We start from the raw sequence: 23,099 nt of genomic DNA on the forward strand, positions 1-23,099 counted from the left end.
CCCCCCTCCCTCTCTCTCTTCCCCCCCTCCCTCTCTTCCCCCCTCCCTCTCTTCCCCCCCTCTCTCTCTCCCCCCCCCTCTCTCTCTCTCTTCCCCCCTCCCTCTCTTCCCCCCTCCCTCTCTCTCTTCCCCCCCTCCCTCTCTTCCCCCCTCCCTCTCTTCCCCCCCTCTCTCTCTTCCCCCCTCCCTCTCTCTCTTCCCCCCCCTCCCTCCCTCTCTTCCCCCCCTCCCTCCCTCTCTTTCCCCCCCCTCCCTCCTCTCTTCCCCCCTCCCTCCCTCTCTTCCCCCCTCCCTCTCTCTCTTCCCCCCCCCTCTCTCTTTCCCCCCCCTCTCTCTTTCCCCCCCCTCTCTCTTTCCCCCCCTCTCTCTTTTCCCCCCCCTCTCTCTTTTCCCCCCCCTCTCTCTTTTCCCCCCCTCTCTCTTTTCCCCCCCCTCTCTCTTTCCCCCCCTCTCTCTTTCCCCCCCCTCTCTCTTTCCCCCCCTCTCTCTTTTCCCCCCTCTCTCTTTTCCCCCCCCTCTCTCTTTTTCCCCCCCCTCTCTCTTTCCCCCCCCCCTCTCTCTTTCCCCCCCTCTCTCTCCCCCCTCTCTCTCTTTCCCCCCCCTCTCTCTCTTCCCCCCCTCTCTCTCTTCCCCCCTCTCTCTCTTCCCCCCCCTCTCTCTCTTCCCCCCCCCTCTCTCTCTTCCCCCCCCTCTCTCTCTTCCCCCCCTCTCTCTCTCTCTTCCCCCCCCCTCTCTCTCTCTTCCCCCCCCCTCTCTCTCTCTCTTCCCCCCCTCTCTCTCTCTCTTCCCCCCTCTCTCTCTCTCTTCCCCCCCTCTCTCTCTCTCTTCCCCCCTCTCTCTCTCTCTTCCCCCCCTCTCTCTCTCTCTCTTCCCCCCCTCTCTCTCTCTCTCTTCCCCCCCTCTCTCTCTCTCCCCCCCTCTCTCTCTCTTCCCCCCCTCTCTCTCTCTTCCCCCCTCTCTCTCTCTTCCCCCCCTCTCTCTCTTCCCTCCCCTCTCTCTCTTCCCCCCCTCTCTCTCTTCCCCCCCCCTCTCTCTCCTCCCCCCCTCTCTCTCTCCTCCCCCCTCTCTCTCTTCTCCCCCCCTCTCTCTCTTCTCCCCACCTCTCTCTTCCCCCCTCCCACTCTCTCTTCCCACCCCCTCCCTCTCTCTCTTCCACCCCTTCCCTCTCTCTCTTCCCACCCCCTTCCCTCTCTCTCTCCCACCCCCTTCCCTCTCTCTCTTCCAACCCCCCTCCCTCTCTCTCTTCCAACCCCCTCCTCTCTCTCTTCCAACCCCCCTCCCTCTCTCTCTTCCCACCCCCTTCCCTCTCTCTCTCTTCCCACCCCCTTCCCTCTCTCTCTCTTCCCACCCCCTTCCCTCTCTCTCTCTTCCCACCCCCTTCCCTCTCTCTCTCTTCCACCCCCTTCCCTCTCTCTCTCTTCCCACCCCCTTCCTCTCTCTCTCTTCCCACCCCCTTCCCTCTCTCTCTCTTCCCACCCCCTTCCCTCTCTCTCTCTTCCCACCCCTTCCCTCTCTCTCTCTTCCCACCCCCTTCCCTCTCTCTCTTCCCACCCCCTTCCCCCTCTCTCTTCCCACCCCCTCTCTCTTCCCACCCCCTCTCTCTTCCCCCCCTCTCTCTCTCTCTCTCTCTCTCTCTTCCCACCCCCTTCCCTCTCTCTCTTCCCACCCCCTTCCCTCTCTCTCTTCCCACCCCTTCCCTCTCTCTCTTCCCAACCCCTTCCCTCTCTTCCCACCCCCTCCCTCTCTCTCTTCCCACCCCCTTCCCTCTCTTCCCACCCCCCTCCCTCTCTCTCTTCCCACCCCCTCCCCCTCTCTCCTCTTCGCCCCTCCCCCTCTCTCCTCCTTGCCCCTCCTCTTCTTGCCCCCCCTCTTCTTGCCCCCCCCTTCTTGCCCCCCCCCTTCTTCTCCTTGCCCCCCCTTCTCCTTGCCCCTCCCCTCTTCTCCTTGCCCCCCTCTTCTCTTTGCCCCCACCTTCTCCTTGCCCCACCCCCCCACTCTCCTTGCCCCACCCCCCCTTCTTCTTTTCCCTTCCCCCCCACCTCTTCTCCTTTTCCTTCCCCCCACCCCCCCTCCCTCCCCAACCTACGACAGATTCAGGGTTTTCCGTATGCCTTTTTAAAAAAAAAAGTTGAAACCCGCCGGAAATCCCCAAATCCGTCCAAAGTTGGGAAAGCACTGTTCCTGACGTTAGCATCTGTCAGCTGTGAAACTGACTGCACAATGTTTTAAAAAGTCGGTCTGAAAGAAGACAAGAATTGAAAATTTCTCATCTCTGAAATACATCTGCGGGCCGGATTCTAGTTCACTGGCGGTATGTTGGACAACCCTGATATAGCAGATTATTCCCTTGCCCCTGTTTGATGGACATGTGTTTTGTTTGTCCTTTCTCCTCCCCAAAGAGTATTGTGACTCTGGCAGCTCTTGTGGCCAACAGAGACATGTTGCCTGAGGTTTTGTCTGGAGACCATGCAAGTAATGTAAGTACTGCCTGAGAAAACCAGCCCTAGCGAGTGATTGAACTGTACTGTGTGTCAGATTAAGCTGAAAGCACTGAGGACCGGCTGCATCATGGAGCTGCACTGTGCCCTCTGTCCCGTGGAATAGTGGGCCTTGTGTTAGCACCTGAAATTCCTGTGAGTTGACTGCTCAATCTCAGCCATGGTGTCCAGGTTGTACACAATGGAAGTCTGGTGTTTTGGTTCATGGCAAACAGAAGATAGAAAGGGCCTCACACTCATAGAAGAATCATAGAATCTTACATGGCACCAGGAGGCCATTCAGCCCATTGTGTCTGTGCTAGCTCTTTGACCCCATTTTTTCCCCCTTAACCCTGCAAATTAGTCCCCTTCAAGGACATGTCCAATTGCCTTTTGAAAGTTACTATGGAATCTGATTCTTCCACACATTCAGATATTGCGTTCCAGGTCTTAACACTCTTCTTAAAGTAACTTCTCCTCTAGTTCTTTTGCCAGTTATTTGAAGTCTTTACTGAACCCACTGGCCAGAGCAAAGTTTCTCCTTACTTGCTTTATCAAAACCCCTCATAATTTTAACTATCTTTATTAAATCTCCCTTTAACCTTTAACCTTCTCTGCTATAAGGAGAACAATCCCTGCTTTTCCCTGCTCACCATATAACTGAATTCCATCATTTTGGCCGTTCTTGTGCAACCTTCCATTAAAGGAGGGGGGAGGCGCCTGGGAACGGATTGGTGGTTCTATTTTCCAAGGTTGACTCCTTTGCATCAGATTCAGTTGTATGAGGTAACTTTTCAGAGAAGCAGAAAATCATTGTAATTGAAATTTACTGGTAATGAGGCAATTAAAAGTTCTGAAAGCCTCTAAAGGCACCCCTACAAATGAGAGGGCTTTACCAACGCTGGAGAGGGTTAGACTAATAGGTGACTGGCGGAAACTGAAAGATTGGAAAGGAAACCCAGTGTCCAGCAGCGAGCCTGAAAGCGGGTTTCTGAGCAGCCCAACTCTTTGTTTTTACAACTGTTGAAGGGGAGGTGGCCCTTGCAGCAAGGTGAGCGTGGCCTTCCACAGCTGCCAGGGAGGCATCTTCGACAAAAGCGAAATACTACAGCTGCTGTAAATCTGAAATAGGATCAGAACATGCCTGCAGGTCAGCCAGCATCTGTGGAAAGAGCTAGCGTTTCAGAACAACGACCTTTCATAAGAACTGGAAGATGTTTGCGAGATTAACGACTCTTAAGTGCAGAGCCAGGGAAGAGAGGGTGGGGAGCTCTGTTCCATCTAATTTTCCTACGGTGTGCGTGGCCCCTTTTAAGATTGGGGTGCATATGTGCATCTTAAAGGGACCGTTGCTTGAGCGTGGCCTGTTTGTTGCGGTGTCGCACTCTCCCAACTACTGTGTGGCCGTGCACTCGTGCAACTTAGAGGTACGTTGGCAGCGAGAAGTGATTCGTTGACAAAAGTGCTGATGGTGCAAGGCATAAGGAATTGATAATGGGGCAAGAACGGGAGCTAAAGATGAATCCAGAGGAGGTGTAAACGGTTACATTTGGGGGGGCAGGGGAGAGGAAAAACTGGATAAGAAGAGAAGGCTCCCATGTCCTGGGATTTGATGGTAGGTAGACCCCAAGTATTCAGACCACCCCATCTTAACATCACTGTTAGACAGGCATGCAATATCTTAGGGGTACTGAAGGATCTCATGTCCTAACTTCCTTCATGTAGAGGATTCATTGTTTGCACTAATTGTTTGTCTAGACAAGGGATGGCCAACTCTGTTCGCGGACGCAGAATGTCCACCAGGCTGATGCACAGCATCCTTCATGATTCCATCCGATCATGAATATTTAAATAAAGTGGTGTTTCCAGGCCTGGGGGTGACTTGCACTGTTAAATTCTCTCATGGCGTAAAGTGAATGGAGTGCCCTTGCAACAGAACTCCTGCGAGTTTTCAGCTCTCAGCCCCTCTGATTTAGGCTTCTACGATGGGTGGTCGGGAAATCTAAGCTAAAGTGTTCCATTATTCTGCAGGAAAAGGTGGGAATATCTAAATCAGTTCAGTGTTGGGTCCTGCAAAATTCCCAGCATGGCTGGCTCCATGGAAGACCTGTTTGATTATTTTTCTTTTCAATTTACATAATTTTTTTTTTCAATTTGATGATATCTCAGTTTCCAGACCTTCTCTCTCTCTAAAGTAGATTGATAGCCTCATCAAGCGTCTCTCTCCAAGGGAGCCCTTGGTGCTCTCCATCTAACTCAGCAGCTGCCACTTTCTGCATGCCTGAGAACAGAAAACAAATTGTGTTCTTCTCTATGCACAATTTCACAGCTGATCATTAGCTTCCCACTCTCAGGTTACCTACCACCTCCACATAAGAATGTTCTTATGTGAGGATCTTTGATAGATTGAGCCGATTTTGCCTTAATGTCAATGTGTTCATATGGGAAAAGCAGTGCAGAAACATTTAAAGTTGTTTCCAGTTCCCCAGTGGCTTGGTGGATTAACTGCATTCCCTGTACACATCAAGGAAGGTCTTGGGTTTGATTTCCAGCTTGTGCTGCATTCACTGAACCCATCCAGTGGTGAGAGTGAGGTTTGCTGTTAACTTCAGTGCCTGTAGGCTGCGGAAGAGTTAATCAGGCACCCTAATGGCACTGCAGTACCTCCAGAGTTAACTGGGCCAAACTGGTGAACCGTCGGGGAGCTTGGGATTAGGAAAGGAAAAATCAGCCATGGTTTGTGATCCTGATTGCTTCATGCTGACTCCCTTGCTGGAAAGTGAAGATTGGTGGGGATCTGGGTTTTGTGGGGAATGGACTCGTCCTTGATGTACCCTGCAGATGAATAATGACCACTTTGGTAAGGTATCTTCTCAAAGAATCAACTTCAGAAGAGGAGGGTAGGGGAGGAAACTAGCGACAAAAACACTCCGCATTCAGGTGCAGAGCGATGGGAAATATAGCCTACCAGCTTTATAACAGCATTCACTCACTGCTGTGTTTCCATTTCTCACCTCATTGCTCTCTGAGGGATGCTACCGTTTAGTGTAGAACTGTTCAGTCTGTGGGCCCATGCCCAGTGAACCGAGATTGCCCACACTTATAGATGTAGGACCCTTACTACTGGCAGAGAAAAAAACTTCCCTCAGCCAAAGATGAAAGGACAAGAAAGAAAGACTTGCATTTATATAGAGCCTTTCACGACCACGGGCCGTCTCAAAGCTCTTTACAGCCAATGAAGTAGTTTTGAAGTGTAGTCCCTGTGATAATGTAGGAAATGCAGCAGCCAATTTACACACAGTAAGCTTCCACAATGCGCAGTGGTTAGCACCGCAGCCTCACAGCTCCAGCGACCCGGGTTCAGTTCTGGGTACTGCCTGTGCGGAGTTTGCAAGTTCTCCCTGTGACTGCGTGGGTTTTCGCCGGGTGCTCCGGTTTCCTCCCATAGCCAAAGACTTGCAGGTTGATAGATAAATTGCCCATTATAAATTGCCCCTAGTATAGGTAGGTGGTAGGGGAATTGAGGGAAGCTGGGGATGTGGTAGGAATATGGGATTAATGTAGGATTAGTATAAATGGGTGGTTGATGGTCGGCACAGACTCGGTGGGCCGAAGGGCCTGTTTCAGTGCTGTATCTCTAAATATAAATAAAAAATAAACAAACAGCAATGTGATAATGACCAGATGATCTGTTTTTGTGATGTTGATTGAGGGATAAATATTGACCAGGATACCGGGGAGAACTCCCCTTCCCTTCTTCAAAATAATACCTGGATCTTTTGTGTCTACCCGAGAGAGCAGACGGGGCCTCAGTTTAACATCTCATCCAAAAGACGGCATCTCCAACAGTGCAGCACTCCCTCAGTACTGCACTAGAGTATCAGACTTGATATTTTGCGTTCATATCCTCTGGAGTGTTCTAATCTGCTGAATGACCCAGGCCTTTTCTTTTTATGATTTTTAGAAAATGATCTCTACAATTCCTGGGAAAATGACCGAAGGGAACGCAGGAGCAGACATGCAGAACGTTGAGCGTCGAGGAGAGAAGGTACCCTGTCGAAAGACCTCTTCAGATGATGAGATTAGTGATGTAAGTTTGTTCCAACAATATTAATTCAGGAGTTCAATTTAATTTGGTGCTGGACTGTTGGATTTGATTGGATTATCTTTCCTTACTTGGAAAATAAACTTTTACACCACTCTTAATATCCGCTCAGTGTGATAAACAGACCAGATTTACAGAAAAGCGTCTTCTATGTAGCAGAAAAATCCACCATTTACTCGGAATCTCATTTGATGATTTATTAATGGTTGCAGTCAGCCTACTCCCTTCAGTTTCCTTTTTAATGAAGATGAATATTTGTGATGTATTTTTTTTGGGGCCTCAGCAGTAATTAAATCATCTTTGTTTATACTGATTTACTTTGGAATGCATCATTCCACATAAATTATACAGTACAGTAGTTTTGATTTTATATATATATATATAGCGGTAGTTTAACTGTATTTTAAAAGGCTTTATTATTACAAGATTGCATCTGAAATTGGCGCCTAATTTCTTCATACATCCTTGAGAACTGGGTGGAGTTGACACTGCAGATTGTATATGCTCTCCTGTTGGAAGGGGTGTGTTTCAAGGACTTAATGGCCCTTTTTTGTTGCTGTTCCTTGCAACATGCAAGTAAGTTCTCAAATAGCCTCTTTGGATGAATGGGGGTGGGTGGGGGAGGAAGGTTAAACTTTCCTGATTTTATTGACCCCATCCTTTCCTCCTGTCCAAGGCCATGTCAAAAAAACTGTTGGTTATTGCTCAGTATTGAGATTATTATGTTTTCTTTCTCTCAGGATGATATATTCAGAGAAATACCAGAACAGTATTCTGACAAGGCAACCAAAAGGAAGGAGAAAACAATTGTCAAGCTTAAAGGAGAACATTTGTCACCGAATGATGCTTCATCTAAAGACAATGTAAGTACTGCAAGTGAATGCAAACTAACGGTGCCAGACTATTGATTGTGTTCGAAGCAAACAAGTGACTGAAGCAAGCATTAGGAACCAGTTGCAATTGTGTTTCTTTTGATTTATGAACAATGGTCCTACTAAAGCGTTACTGATACTTCTGCTCCAAAGTTAATCTTTTTTTCTCGCGCATAAAGCTTTCAGTAATGACTGTTAAGTAGAATCCTTCTAAACAAAGTAAAGAAATTAAGGCCCATTTGGTTGCTCCAAGTGAACAGAAGTTGAGTAGGAGTTCCTCTGTTGAAAATGGAAGTAGTAGTAGCATAAATCACTATGAACAGATTGAACATAATCACTATTTAATTCATGGACCTCTCTCTGTGTTGACAGCAATAGTAAAATATTTTCTGAACAGTTTCATTAAGAGATTTGTTGTATTCAATGAGAGTCTCTTCATCATTTGGCAATTACTTCAAACTCTGATGTTGTGGATGGTGTGACTTGATAACTGCTGGTTAGATTTCTATTGTTTGTGTAGTGCATGGTATCACTGTTAAGTGGGTAATGAACTTTTTGGTGGAGACTGTTCATTTTGTAGAGTAATCCAATTCTTCCAACTTTTGAATAGTGTTAGCTCAGTAGATTTGAGAGTTGTACGTGCAGTAAAGTGTGGTACTCGGAAATGTTACCCTAACAAAGTAGGGGTGTGACGTGGGATAAATGCAAATAGGTTCAATGGGTACAGTAGTGTGATGGTTTTCAAAGAAAGACTTGCATTTGTATAACACCTTTCACAACCTCAGGATGTCCCAAAGTGCTTTGCAGCCAATGAAGTACTTTTGAAGTGTTGTCACTGTTGTAATGTAGGAAGCTGGCCTGCACCCCAGAGATTGAGAGTTTAAAGGCAAGTTATGATATTGAATTGAATACTTCTGATAATCCCTGGTTAGTACCAGATAAATGACCACAAAAGCTGCTGGAGTGTTGAAAAACCCAGCTGGTTCACTAATGTCCTTTACAGAAGGGAACCCGAACTGGCCAACACATTGTGGTTGACTATAACGTCCTCATGCTGCAAGAACAAATAAGAATGTTACCTTGGTGTGGATGGGCATGTGCTGTGGGATGGAGTAGAGTATATGGAGATTGGAGATCTTACCTGGAGTCTTAAGAGTGCTTTGAGCTAAAGTTGAGTATTGAGGTGGATTTGCCAGATAGTGAAGAGTTGATACCTTGCATTCGTCCCGATCACTTCGATACCAAACACATGAAATGCAAAATAACAAACCTGTTCCAGGATTGTTAATTCCTAACTGTTAATGAGTACAAATCAACCATGGGAGAGTGAGTTGAAGAAAGTGATAATTCAGATATCTAAACTCTTATTTATTCTGAAGCAAGTGTGTGTTTGGTTAAGTGATGTTACTAACAGAGCAATGTTTACAAATGTGATGTTCAATGCATGGTCTAATATCTGCCATCAATTTTGCCTCTTTTCTAAAAGCCGATGATTATTCCTGTTGAGGGGCTGTCTGTTATCTCACCCGCCTGGCCATTCTTCCTTTGTGTGCCTTGGCCATGAGTATTGGTAGGCCATTTCCATCCTGTGAGGTGAATGAGCTGATAACTTCTGATTTAAAAAAAAAGAGGGTGAAAAAATGCAGCCCAGTTGTTTGCTGTTTTCCTCTCCATTTTGTTTCCTCTCCAGGAGTTACTAGCGTTTGGGAAAGCTGCTGCATGGGATTGCACCAACCCGCAAATAGAGTGTGCACTGATGAACCTGAGGGTTGCTTGTCACCTGTCTGCAGTTCTTGTAATCGTGAATGAATTATGGTTGGCATCACTCACAGGAAAACCCCCATTTAGCTTTCAGCTTGCATTCTGTTTATACCTTACATTAAAAATATTTTTAAGAACCTGCCAATTATCTGTGCTTTTGATTTAATGTATAACATAGGGACATAGGAGCAGGAGTAGGCTATTCAGCCCAACAAGCCTGCTCCGCCATTTAATATGATCATGGCTGATCATCCACTTCAATGCCTTTTTCCCACACACTATCCTCATATCTCTTTGTCATTGGTATTTAGAAATCTGTCAATCTCTGCTTTAAGCATACTCAATGGCTGAGCTTCCACAGCCCTCTGGGGTAGAGAATTCCAAAGATTAGATGCACTCTTCAGGGAAAGTTGTTCAAGTTTGTTCTAAGTACAGATGGTTATTACAGGGAGTTGGGTAAGGGGACCAAGTTCAGACCATATGGGAGCGTGGTTTTCAAACATTTCTGTGCAGGGGACCTCCTCCAAGTATTGACAGCCATCAGAGTCTAATTCCAAGTACAGGATAGCCCTTTTGAGTATTGTCACACTTAAAGAGACCTCCTCGCCCAGCTTTTGAAAGGCTGTCGGTTATCAAGGGAAAACTGCTAGCATTGCAGGATTTTTTTCCCATCGGAGAACAGCAACAGAAGTAACGCGCCAGCACGGAAAGATATTGAATGCAGAATTCTTCAGACGTTAACCCACAGCACGTGGTATTACTGATCCCAGGCAGACAGGAATCTAATGGTCCCACAGAATCCCTGGAATTCCTTTTATGGTCTCCTAGATTAGGGAAGGCGTGTTTACTACTTTCAAGGTGGGGATACTAGTTGCTAATGTGTTAATTTTTGTTTATCCTCATCTCCACTGCTGTTGTGTTTGCACCATGCGTGCCAACTGTTTAGTTTGAAATGTTTAATAGGAATTAGTCTGGGAAGTTAAAAGAAATAGCTGGGTTTAAAGGCGCATTCCATTTCTCTTGAGGTTTGGTTCCGGGCCACCTGGAGACAAAGTGAGTCTTAAATCAGGTAGTTGGCATGTGATGTGAGTTCAGAATGTTTACACTTCAAACACACTCTGGATTGTAAAAGTTCACTGTATAGTTCTAGATAGATGCCGTGATGTAACCCTGTTAAGGGAATCGCTATATTAAACTGAGAAATCCACCCTGTATTTGAAAGAAAGAAGAAATCACTGTGGAAAATTTTAAAAGATGTTCAATTGCCCGATGGGCCGAGGGGCCTGTTTCTGTGCTGTATAACTCTATGACTCTATGCCCAATCACAACTGACATGTTTCCAGTTCTCAAGCAGAGAAAGAAGACCAAGGTTTAGGAGCAGGTCATTCAGCCTCTTGAGTCAGTTCCGCCATTCATTTACATCATAGCTGATCTATATCTTAACTCCATCTACCTTTTTTTGGTTTGTAACCCTACTGTTGCCGAACAAAAACTTATTTTTGTTAGTTTTAACATTTTCAATTGATTTGGCCTCAACAACTTTACTGGAGAGAGTATTCCCGATTTCCACTATCCTTTGTGTGAAGAAGTGCTTCCTCACAAAATCCCTGAATGGCCTAATTCTAATTTTAAGGTATTAAAATATTATTATTAGTTACCCCTTGTCTGGACTCTGCCACCTAAGGAAATGTGTGCCAAGTTGTGTGTCAGCCGCGGCTCAGTTGGTAGCACTCTTGCCTTTGAGTCACAAGGTTCAGGTCCCGCTCCAGGACTTGAGCACAAAAAAATCAAGGCTGTCCCTCCAGTGTAGTACTGAGGGAGTGCTGTATTGTTAGACGTGCTCCCATTTCAAATGGGACCTTAAACCAAGGAGACATCTGCCCTCTCATTTGGGGATAAATGATCCTGTGGCCCTGAGCAGGGGATTTCTCCCTGGTCAATATTTATTTACAAGGATGCTATCAGAACTGAGAGGGTATACCTGTCAGGAAAGGATGAACAGGCTGGGTCTGTTTTCTCGTGATATTCCAAGACTGAGAGATGACCTAATGAAGGTCTTTAAAATTACAAAAGGTTTTGATAGAGTAGACACAGTGTGCAAGTGTTTCCACTTGTGGTAAGAGCAAAACTAGAGGCCATCAATAAAAGATGGTCACCAATAGATCAAATTGAGAATTCAGAAGAAACTTCTTTACCCAGAGAGTGGAGCTCATTATTACAGGGAGTAGTTGTGGTGAATATTATGGAGGTATTTAAGGGAAAGCGAGATAATCATATAAGGGTGAAGGGAATGGGGAGTTATGTTGATAGAGTTAGATGAGGGAAGATGGGAGGAGGCTCAAGTGGAGCATCAACGCCAGCATGAGCTGATTAGACCAAATGGCCTGTTTCTGTGCTGTATATTCAATGTAATTCTATGTATAAACAAAGTCTCCTTTATGAAGAGTGCATTTTGTTTTTTTGATACATCACTATCAGTTAACTGTTGCCCATTTTGCACCTCCATTGTGACAAAGCTTCTGTTTGTTCTCATTGGCTCAGTGGGTAGCACTCTTGCCTCTGAGTCAGAAGGTTAGGGATTCAAACCCCACTCTGGAGAATTGAGCACATAATCCAGGCTGACACTCCGGTGCAGTACTGAGGGAGTGCTGCACTGTCAGGGGTGCTGTATTTTGGATCGGATGTTAAACTGAGGCCCTGTCTGCTCTATCGAGTGAAAATAAAAGGATCCCATGGCACGATTTCAAGAGGAGCAAGTGTGTTCTTCCCAGTGTCTTGGACAATTATATATCCTTCAACTCATTCCCTTAAAAAAAAAAGATGCTATGGTCGATTATTTAATTGTGTTTGTGGGAGCTTGCTGTGCACAAATTGAAGCTGTTTCTCCTACATTCCAACAGTGACGCTCTTCAAAAGTTATTTATTGGCTGTAAAGCGCTCTGTGATGTCCTGAGATCGCGAAAGGTGCAAGTTCTTTCTTCTATCCTGGACAGTTGCCTTCCAACACTTGGCTGTCTCACCAGTGCGGTGGGCGTACTGTGTTACTGCATCCATTGTTCACATCAAAATCCTGGTCAGCGCTGCATGAGTTACAAAATGTGTTGTGAAGGAATTTGAGTGGTTGTAATTCAATCTGTGCATTCCGCTGATATTCATAAAGCACTCAAGTTGCACTGTCCTGGTTTATGACCAGCTTCTCCTCTGTCATTTTGCAGACCTTCCCTCCAGAGTATCCATTATTCTATATATTTCAATAAAGTGAATTATCACTTTGACGAAATGACAATAGCAACAACTAATGGAATATGTGTCCTTTCACACTTAGTGACTTCTTGTATGGATCCACAAATCTGCCATTTCAAGGAGGGATTGAATTAGACACGGAGAGCTAATAAACAACGAGGGCATCAGAGAACAAATCTGAGAAATCTTTAATTGTTTGAGTTCAATTTTCACTTTTTAAGGCCAGTTTCCTTTTTATGGTCTATTATTAGTAGATTTTAAAATCAGATTATTTTGAAATTTAATGTAAAGACCCAAGAGTTCTCCCAATGGCTTGGTGGGTGAATGTGTCCAGTGCTTTGCTACGGAGTCACAGAGCCCAGGAGCATCCTGCATTAGGTCAATAGGTGTTAGCAGTGGCTCAGTGAGATGCACTCTTGCCTCTGAGTCAGGAAGTTTTGGGTTTGACTCCCACTCCAGAGACTTTAGCACAAATTCTGGGGTGACACCCAAGTGCTGCATTGTCTGAGGTGCTGTGCTTTGTATGAGACAACAAACCGAGGCCCTGTCTGGCCCCTCAGATGGTCATAAAAGATCCTTTGGTAATATTTTGAATGGTATGTTTATCCATTAACCAACATCGCCCAAAAAAAAACAGAATACCTGGTCATTATCCCATTGCTGTTTGTGGGAGCTTGCTGTGCGCAAATTGGCTTCCACATTTCCTACATAGCAACTGTGACTGCACTTCAAAAAGTGCTTCATTGGCTGCAAAACGCTTTGGGATGTTCTGAGGTTGTGATGGTGCTAAACAAATGCAAGTTCTTCTGATTCATGCTTTGCTCAGCAGATCTCAACCAAGTATTTTGGTGGTGGGGGCTGGGATGATATTTATTTAGTTAGTCATGATGCCCCTGAGCAGCAGTAGGCCATTCGATCCCTTGAGCCAGTTCTGCCATTCAAGAGAATGATTGATCTTCCACATCAGCTACACCTTACTGCACGAACCCATGTCCTTCGATTCCCTTAGTATCCAAAAATCTATTGATCTCTGTCATGAATATACTCAACAACTGAACATCCAAAGCTCTCTGGGGTACATGATTCTAAATGTTCACAACCCTTTGAAGGAAGAGAGATGCATCAGACAAGTCACAAGTCCTTTGTGCCTCTTTGCTATGCAGTGATCCCTGCTGGAAAATGTCACCTGTTTAGATTATGTAAGAATAGATGTTATTTTTTTTGATTTAGCGATACAGCACTGAAACAGGCCCTTCGGCCCACCGAGTCTGTGCCGACCATCAACCACCCAGTTATACTAATCCTACACTAATCCCATATTCCTACCACATCCTCACCTACCTATACTAGGGGCAATTGATAATGGCCAATTTACCTATCAACCTGCAAGTCTTTTGGCTGTGGGAGGAAACCGGAGCACCCGGAGGAAACTCACGCAGACACAGGGAGAACTTGCAAACTCCACGCAGGCAGTGCCCTGAGTTGAACCCGGGTCGCTGGAGCTGTGAGGCTGCGGTGCTAACCACTGCACCCATGGACCAGACTTTAATGGAAGCCATCACTTGTTGTCTAGACTCACACATGAAGAATGGACAAAATTGGAAGAGGTGCTTTGAGGCAAACCAGCCACTATGGCATGAATCACTATCTTTAACAAAAGAGGGGTGAAGTTAGGGTTGGAAATCCTGCATTTTATGCAGGAGGTGGGGCTCCCAGCACAGGCCGAAAAGGCAGGGGGAGCCCCGTCTCTGCATTTTTTTCTGACCCCCACTCCAGTCTTTTGGGGTCAAAGTTTAAGGAGGCGGGATCCCCTTCCCTTTAAATGTTTAATAGGGACGGGGATCCTGCCCCCAAGAGTTGCCGGCCAATCAAAGGGCCGGCAGCTCAACAGTATCGGCAGCACCACCGGGAGCAGTGGCCACTGCTGGTACTGCAGAGGCATCAGACCCAGGGCCAGCGCTGGAACCTCAGACCCGAGGTAGGTGAGGCAGGGTCACTGGATCTGGTTTGGAAGGCCCTGGTGGTGGGGAGGGGTGGGGGGGGGGAGATGGTTGTTCGGTCCTGGGGAAGGGGGTTCCCGGGGGGTGGTGGGGGGTCGTCCATGGGCCATGAATTGCCCACGGAGGAGCCCCCCCCCCCCCCCAAGCCTGCAGGGAGGGTACCTCATGTTCCGAGGCATCCTCTCCATGCGGCGGAGGCCTCCGCCACCCACAGAACCCAACGCGGGCTGGGATCAAAATCTAGCCCTTTGTGAACTGTGGTTTGGGAAATTGATCTAATTGCTGACTCTTTTTCTCTCTTGTCCCCCATCCCCATTCTCCCACACCCCTACCAGAAGAAATATTCTCATAGGAACACTGGAAATGTCAAAGAAGTCAGTCGTCACCATGGTAGAGACCATAAGTCTCACTGTGCCCCACCAACTGACTGCAAAGTGAGCAAGGTAGGTAATTCAAAATGTGTCCTGAGTTCTGTTAAGTTAAATTGTAGTAAATTGGAATTATGTAAACTAGAATGTGGGTATTTTTGAAAGAGTTTGTTTCCTTCAGTTTTCTTTCCTGCTCTTCCGATTCCTCCTAAGCTACAGATTCCTACGTAGGAATGGTTCCACGGGCACTGGCTACCTTCTCTAAATGTGAGCCAAGATTATCTGGTTATTTGACTGCAGGAGGCATTGCTAGGCCTCATCATATTATCTAATCTTGCATCACTTTTCCATCAGTGTTACTGGATAGGCTTGAGGAAGCAGGAATCCTGCTTAATTTTTTTTTAAGCTAGATTGCATTGAGGTCAAGTGTACAGCCCAATGTCCACTCTAGCTGGGAACAGCCCACAGCGGACAGACTGGCAATCTAATCTGAAGCCTCTCTATCAACATGGCTCAGTTGCAAACTATGCTCACCAAGGCATCGGGAGAGCTCCTTAAATATTTCTGTAAACTGCATGTCCTTAGTTAATTATTAGACAGGTGAGGGCTCTATGTTACAAACTAATGGCCTGCTCGGGTATGCAATTGAAACCCGACCTGGGCCTGACCCAACCCACATCAACCTGAACCCGACCCAGGCTCAGGCCCAGGCCCGAACCCTTTTGATTTTTTCCCGCACCCGACCCGACAACTACCGGAATGAAGTTAATTATATCAAAGAGGTTGTGCTGTACCTTGGATCCTCCATTCCGGCAGCAGGCTATTCCTGCAGAATCGTGCAGATAGAGTTGGGAATTGGAGCTTGATCTCGTCACCAACAGCACGCCCACCCCACCACCCAAACCCCCCACCCCACAACTTTTACACACGACCACTTTAGTTTGTGGCCGAGTTCATTGGATAGTGGTCAGGACTCTACAGTGCTGCAATCTGCTGTTTGATTGAAGACTTCTGGTTGATCAGCTTACTTCCCTTTCCCTCCCTAAGCAAAAGGCAGCACTGTGTCCAAACCCGGCCTGACTCGACTCGAACCTGACACATGTCGTTGGGTCTGGTCAGATTTGTGTCGGGTAGCCATGCTCTATTACAAACGCATTAGCAACAATGGCTATCTTAATGGGATTCAGCTGACGAAGTGATACACTTTGGAAGGAGTAATGTGATACGGAAGTATTCAATGAATGGCCTGACACTGGGAAGTTCCGAGGAACAAAGGGACCTTGGCGTTTTTGTCCATAGATCTCTGAAGACAGAAGGGCAGCTTAATAGGGTGGTGAAAAAGGCATATGGGACACTTGCCTTTATCAGTCGAGGCATAGATTACAAAAGCAGGGAGGTCATGTTGGAGTTGTATAGAACTTTGGTAAGGCCACAGCTGGAGTACTGTGTGCAATTCTGGTCGCCACATTATAGAAAGGATGTGATAGCACTAGAGGGGGTGCAGAGATGATTCACCAGGATGTTGCCTGGGATGGAACATTTAAGCTATGAAGAGAGGTTGGATAGGCTTGGGTTGTTTTCACTGGAGCAGAGAAGACTGAGGGGTGACCTGATCGAGGTGTACAAGATTATGAGGGGCGTGGATAGGGAGCAGCTGTTCCCTTTAGTTGAAGGGTCAGTTACGAGGGATCACAAGTTTAAGGTGAGGGGCGGGAAGTTTAAGGGGGATTTGAGGAAGATCTTTTTTACCCAGAGGGTGGTGATGGTCTGGAATGCACTGTCTGGGAGGGTGGTAGAGGCGGGTTGCCTCACATCCTTTAAAAAGTAACTGGATGAGCACTTGGCACATCATAACATTCAAGGCTATGGGCCAAGTGCTGGCAAATGGGATTAGGTAGACAGGTCAGGTGTTTTAATGCATCGGTGCAGACTCGATGGGCCGAAGGGCCTCTTCTGCACGGTATTATTCTGTGATTCTGAATGTAAATTTCAAATGGTGCTTACCAAGCTTTGGGACTTGACTGAATGGTAGACGTGGAGCATTGCTGAGGGTTATCCCTTGAGGGTAAGCAGTAACAATTTGTATCTAGGGCAAAGTGAGCCAAGGAGCATGGGCCAGAGAATTGGGACTAAAATATTACAGCTTGATCTCCAATTCATCCTCCTGTTCACCAAGGCTGCTCTCTGGAAACCTCACTGAATTTGCCCCATACTGATATCTTTTGGTACATGTGGCACATACTTAAATCACTGGATTGTGTAGAGATTGGAAGCCAACTCTGGGTCTATAGTATCGATGCATCTTGGGCTTGAATCTACATTGTTTCATCCTTCAGATGTGAATTAAATGAACCCACACCTTCGGATGACAAGCGAGCGCAGCCATGCACAGGGACTGTGTGTCTGCTGGACATATTGTCACAAGAATTCTGTTTAGACACTCTTGATTGTTGGCCGTCGGAACAGATCAACACTGCCTCATCTGTTGGATCTCTTCCCTTCTTTGTCCTTTTCCTTCTTTCCCCTTCTCTTCCCTTCTCTCTTTCTCTCGTATGCCCTCTTTCTCTCTCATGTGCCCTCCCTCTCTTTCTCTCTCTCTCTCTCTCTCCCTTTCTCTTGCGCACCTGCTCTCTCTCTCTTGTGTGCGTTTTCTTTTTCTTGCTCTCTTTCTCGTGTGCCCTCTTTCTTTCTCTTTCTGTTGTGTGCCCCCCCTCTCTTTCTCTCATGTGCCCTCTCTCTCTCTCCTCTCTTTTTCTCCCTCATGTGCCCTCTCTCTCTTACTTTCTCTTGTGTGCTCTCTCTCTCGTGTGCTCGCTCGCTCTCTTTCTCCTGTGTACCCTCTCTCTTTCTCTTTCTCTCTTGTGTCCCCTCTCTCTCTCTTGCTTTCTCTCTCTCTCGTGTGCCCTCTCTCTCTCTCTGTTTTTGTGGCCAGTTGCCATCATGTGTATTTAATATTGATAACCACAGTGCAGTTTCCTCTACTGATTCTCCATCTGTTACTTCAAAGCTTCATATTAAAAGATCGTTTTGGCAGATTGTTTCCCATTTTTGTGAATTATGAGAATATAGTGTAACCAAATGTACTGTGTTTTAATTCGCAGGCTGCCAAGGATATTTTGGCAAGGGAGCCCTCCGGATCAAATACAGTTTACCAGATGGATAGACCAAAGAGTGAGACACACAAAGACCCTCGTTCTGCTTTAATTTTGGCTAAAAGGGACAAACTGATGAAGGTACATAGAATTTTCGATTGTGCTTGACACCGTCTGGAAATGTGATTGTTAGAACCATGGAGATATCACCCCCAATGAAGGTACCTGCCCAGGGTGAATAAATGAATAATGTGGGATGCAAGGTTAGTTTGTGTCTGGGCATCGAGTAATGTTTATCTCTCATGCCTGTATGGTTGAACAGCTTGCTGCAACTCACTGCCTTGCCTCACGTAAGAGGAATGGCCATATGTGATGGTGGGTTTAATTTGTCACAGCTCACAGCAGGGTTTGCGTCTAGTCCATGTGAAAGACCCCTCTTCCCCATGGCAGTGAGAACCTTTTGTAGAATGGGTTTGAGCAGTTTCAAACTAGTCTCTGCTGGACACAGATCCACAGAACTCAAGAACAGCTGCAGGGAATGGGAAGTATATGTAGCAGGGGATTCTCTTCTGATGTTAAGCTTGTGCTATGTTGCTGAGATGGAGGCAAATTAATTTTACATCTAAGTTATGTGGAACCTGATCTGAGAGGGCTCGATAGTGGAAATACCTCAAATTTCTCCCACAAGTATAAATTATAAAGGCCAACTTGTATCATTGCTGTGATATTTCCTACCTAATTGTTCAAGAGCATAAAACATTTTTTTTTATTCGTTCATGGGATGTGGGCATCGCTGGCTAGACCAGCATTTATTACCCATCCCTAATTGCACTTGAACTGAGTGGCTTGCTAGGCCATTTCAGAAGACATTTAAGAGTCAACCTCATTGCTGTGGTCTGGAGTCACATGTAGGCCAGACCAGTTAAGGACAGCAGATTTCCTTCCCTTAAGGACATTAGTGAACCAGGTGGGTTTTTACAACAATTGACAATGGTTTCATGGTCACCATTAGACTAGCTCTTTTTTTTAAATTGCAGATTTTTATTAATTGAATTCCAATTTCACCATTTGCCATGGTGGGTTTCGAACCCATGTCCCCAGAGCACTAGCCTGGGCCTCTGCATTACTAGTCCAATGACATTACCACTACGTCACTGCTTCCCTAATTCCCTGCATTGTGTGATACAGAACTACACTGTCCTGGCCTTCACCCAATCCCAAAGAATCACTCGTCCAGCTAGAAAACCTTATGTCCTACCACCACAGCAACCAGCTTAAATCACTCCAAGGTCTCGTTATCCTACCCTACCAAGCAGCCTATTCCAAGTATTGATCAGTCTTTGTGTGAAGAGATGTTTCCTGGCATTGGCCCTACGTTTGCCTTTTTCCAGTTTGAACCCATGCCCGCTTCCTTTTGTTTAAGTTGAAGTTGTGTTGCAGATTTACTTTTTCTACACCATGTACTGTCAAATAGATCTCTATACAGTTCTTTTGCAATGATCTCTTTTCAAGGTTGAAAAGCCCAAGTTCCACCACTCTTTAGTGTAGCTCAATTCTCTGACAATAGGGTTGGTTTGAAAGGGTATGTAATATTGTGAACGGGAGGGTTAATTTATGCCAGAAACTTAGACTCCAGTTATCATGCTATGGTGCAATCAAACCTTTTTACTACACATCTCTTATTGAGGTTTGCTGGCCAAAATGACACTCGAGTTCTGGCTAGGAGTCAGTAAAGGTACCTAAAACCTTTGCTGGGAACTAGTGTGGTCTCCATGTATTTGCAATGATGGTTTTTTTTATGCAATATCCCACCCTCTAATACAATAAACTCCAGTCAGGAAATTTCAGGTTGCATCATGTTGTCCGTGTGAAAATTGTCTGAAGGATAGGCACTAAGAAATGAGCTTGGACTGCATCTTCATCCCTTGCTAAAGAAGCTCTTTGTGTGAAGAACGAATGGCTGAAAATTCTAACAAAATTGGAATTTGCTATTGACATCTACGCTGGTGTCACTATCTAGTGATCAGGGGCAATAGCCCTGTTCGATTTGCCCTTGCCTCACCCAGGGGCTCCTGTGGACAGTTGTAGCCCTCCTATTGCTGCCCCTGGAATCAGCGAACCTGGCACAGGCCAGGGCTCTCTTGAAGCGATGTGCTTTGTAACTAAGCAGCTTAACCAGCATTAACACTGAGTCCCTGTGCTGGTACTTGTGCTTAACACTGCCTTTCTGTTTTTCTGCTGTAGACCTACAGATTGGACTGTGAGACCTTTGCCATGGTAGCAAAGCAATTGGTCAACCAAGACCCTAGTATAGAAAAACAGGTCCAGTCCGCTCTCAGGAAAAGTCTGCAACTGATTGGGGAGCGATGCCTGGAAGAACTGAAGAAAAGTATTGCAAAGTATGATGCAGCGGATACAGTGAAGAAATCAAACTGAGTGTTACTGTAAATATTCATGACCAAATTTTGGCATGGGTACATTTTACTTTTTTTTTGTATTTCTCTTGGTAGTTTTCTCCACCAACGTTTATTCCCCTTCCCTGCCTTCCTGAAGATACAGGTGGAGAAATTCATTCATGGAGCACCTATGCAGACTGGCGTCTATTCCTCAGGGGGCGGACAGTGCCATGGGCCATGCAGGCAGTGCCCCGTGGCACTGGGGAAATCAACATAAGTCTGCATAACACAAACAAATTTCTCCCCTTTGGATCTGCAGTTTGACAATTCTCATCCGCCTCTGGTACCTCATCCACCCCCACCCCCGCACCCCAAGAGGCCACTATGGATGTGCGCTCATTGGCTGGCTATTCCGTTTTAGAGAGCATCACAGCTGAGCCCAATCCTGCTCTTGCCCAACGTTAGGCCGCAAGTGGAAGCTGAGAGTGGCAGCTAAACGATGCTCCTCTTTTTTTTTGTGTTGTGTGCACGGCCTCCTTTGACAGTTTTTCCAGCTGGCGCACACGTGCTTTATCTTAAATGGGACAACTTGAGTGGCCCTCTGCGGGTTTCGTCACACACGCCACCTTAGAGGAAACATTGTCCATAAACTTTTCTTTTGCTCTTCCTAACTCGGGATGTACAATAGCCGTTTTGTAGCACACTTGCTGCTGTCTTTCCTGAGATGTAACTCAGCAACAACCGGGGTCAAACTTGGGAGCATCCTGATCCATATGGCTCAGGTATTCAACTGGATAAAATCATTGAACTCGTGGGGGAGATACTTGGATATATTTTGTACATTTTAAATGCAGCCATTTAACTGGGCTGTTGGAAATTTGTAAATGGCAAATCATAATAGAGGCAGGAGTTAGGCCTCCTCGACTGTCAATTAAAGTGCATTATGATTTTTTTTTTAAAAAGACATTGTAATGGGTGACATCCTGAGTTGTTTCTTTTTAGAAAAGACAACTTTTCAGTTGTTCACTTTATAAAAAAAAATGTTGTGAAGAAAATTTGTGTTTTGTTACAGCAAGGGAAAACAAAAGCATTATGCAGAGGTTTTAACAGGGGCATGCAGAAGAAACAGGCACATAATTAGGGTCCAAGTAACAGGCCAGAATGCCTGGGGCTGTTGGACAAGTGTAGACAAAATTTCAAGAAATAATTCCGACTTGTTTGTTTGAATTTGTGCTGTGTATTCGCATCCTCCAGTATGTAGTTTGGATAGAAATGCTAAGTTTTTTAATTCATCACCGCCATTATTGTTACAAAAAGAATAAAGCTATGTTTTTGAAAATCCTGTGACTGTTTAATGATTATTGAACTATTGCTCTCTTCTTCTATTCTACCCATGCCCAGCCCCCACCCCCAGCTTTTTCCCTTTTGTTCCAGTGGACCGCAGGCCATCTGTTTTGCTCTCCCTTGGTTTATAGTTCATTATTCATCAATCGTAAATGGATGTTTTCCCAACTCCACCCACAAAGAACATTTTCTTCAAAAAGTATCTTGCACAATAATAACTGGGATGTAAAAATGTGGAGACTGTAATTGTTCTCAACTGGCCCAAAAATGCACAGTGTTGGCACCACAATGAGACTGAAAATTCACCACCCCCGCATATACTGATTTATGCTTCAGCTTTGTGCCGTGGTTTGCAAGCGGTGTATTGTCTTGAACCATTTGGGTCGCCATTGTCCTCATTTTTATTTGCCTTTCTACCCCCTATTTAGTTAGAGCTTTGAGACAATAAAGGTATCGTTACACAACTGAATGTATTCTATAGGCCACCATCTAGTGGGAAAGATGTAGAGGAGAAAAGGAAATTAGAGAGGTGCAAAAACTAGTTATAATGGGGGTCTTTAATTATCCTAATATAGAGTGGGTTAGTAATAGTGTATAGGGCAGAGGGAGAGAAAGAGTTTCTGAAATATATTCAGAAGAATTTTCTACATCAGTATGTTTTCCAGTCCAACACTCAAGGAGGCATTGCTGGATTTGGTTCTGGGGAATGAGGTGTGACAAGTGCATCAAGTGTCAGTAGGGAAACATTTAGGGGACGGTGATCATAGTATTATAAGGTTTAGATTAGCTACAGAAAAGAACAGGGAGAAATCCAGAGCCAAAATAATTATTTGGGGGAGGGCCAATTTCAACTGGGTGAGAATGGCCCTGGTAAATTGGAAGCAAAGATTGGCTGTTAAAACTGGAACTGAACAATGGGCTGCCTTTAAAGAGGAGATTGTTCAGGTACAGTCGAGGTACATTCCCTCAAAGGGAATCCAGAGCTTTCTGGATGAAGAAATAAGAGTGTAAGGTAAAGCATATGAAAGAGTGACAAAGAGACAGTACGAGAAGAGACTGATGTCCAACATAAAAGGGAATCCAAAAATTTTCATAGGCAGATAAATAGTAAAAAAGTGCTTAAAGGAGGAGTAGGGCCAATTAGGGACCAAAAAAAGGGATTTATGCATGGAGGCAAAGGACATGGCTGAGGTACTAAATGAGTACTTTGCTCCTGTCATTTTCAAGGAAGAAGATGCTGCTCAAGTTGTAGTGAAAGGGGAGGTAGTTGAAACACTGGATGGGCCAAAAATTGATAAAGAGGTATTAGAAAGGTTGGCTGTACTTAAAGTTGACCAGGACCAGATCAGATGCATCCGAGGATACTGAGGGAAGTAAGGGTGGATATTGTGGAGGCACTGACCATAACCCTCCAATCCTCCTTAGATACAGGGGTAGTGCC

The 23,099-nt window shown here is 45.7% G+C and overlaps 1 protein-coding gene across 1 annotated transcript in view; it reads left to right on the forward strand.

Annotated features, from left to right (window-relative positions):
• LOC137384031 (uncharacterized) overlaps positions 1-21,634 on the forward strand; it is a 102,797-nt gene extending 81,163 nt beyond the window's left edge. Inside the window, exons 15-19 of the mRNA XM_068057596.1 lie at positions 6,442-6,567; positions 7,323-7,445; positions 14,794-14,901; positions 17,928-18,059; positions 20,163-21,634. Coding sequence (XP_067913697.1) covers positions 6,442-6,567; positions 7,323-7,445; positions 14,794-14,901; positions 17,928-18,059; positions 20,163-20,354 — 681 coding nt within the window. The 3' untranslated portion in view covers positions 20,355-21,634. The remainder of the gene's footprint in view (positions 1-6,441; positions 6,568-7,322; positions 7,446-14,793; positions 14,902-17,927; positions 18,060-20,162) is intronic.
• Positions 21,635-23,099: the final 1,465 nt, after the last annotated feature.

The sequence above is a fragment of the Heterodontus francisci genome, chromosome 25 (assembly GCF_036365525.1).
Source record: "Heterodontus francisci isolate sHetFra1 chromosome 25, sHetFra1.hap1, whole genome shotgun sequence".
Classification (NCBI taxonomy): Eukaryota; Metazoa; Chordata; class Chondrichthyes; order Heterodontiformes; family Heterodontidae; genus Heterodontus; species Heterodontus francisci.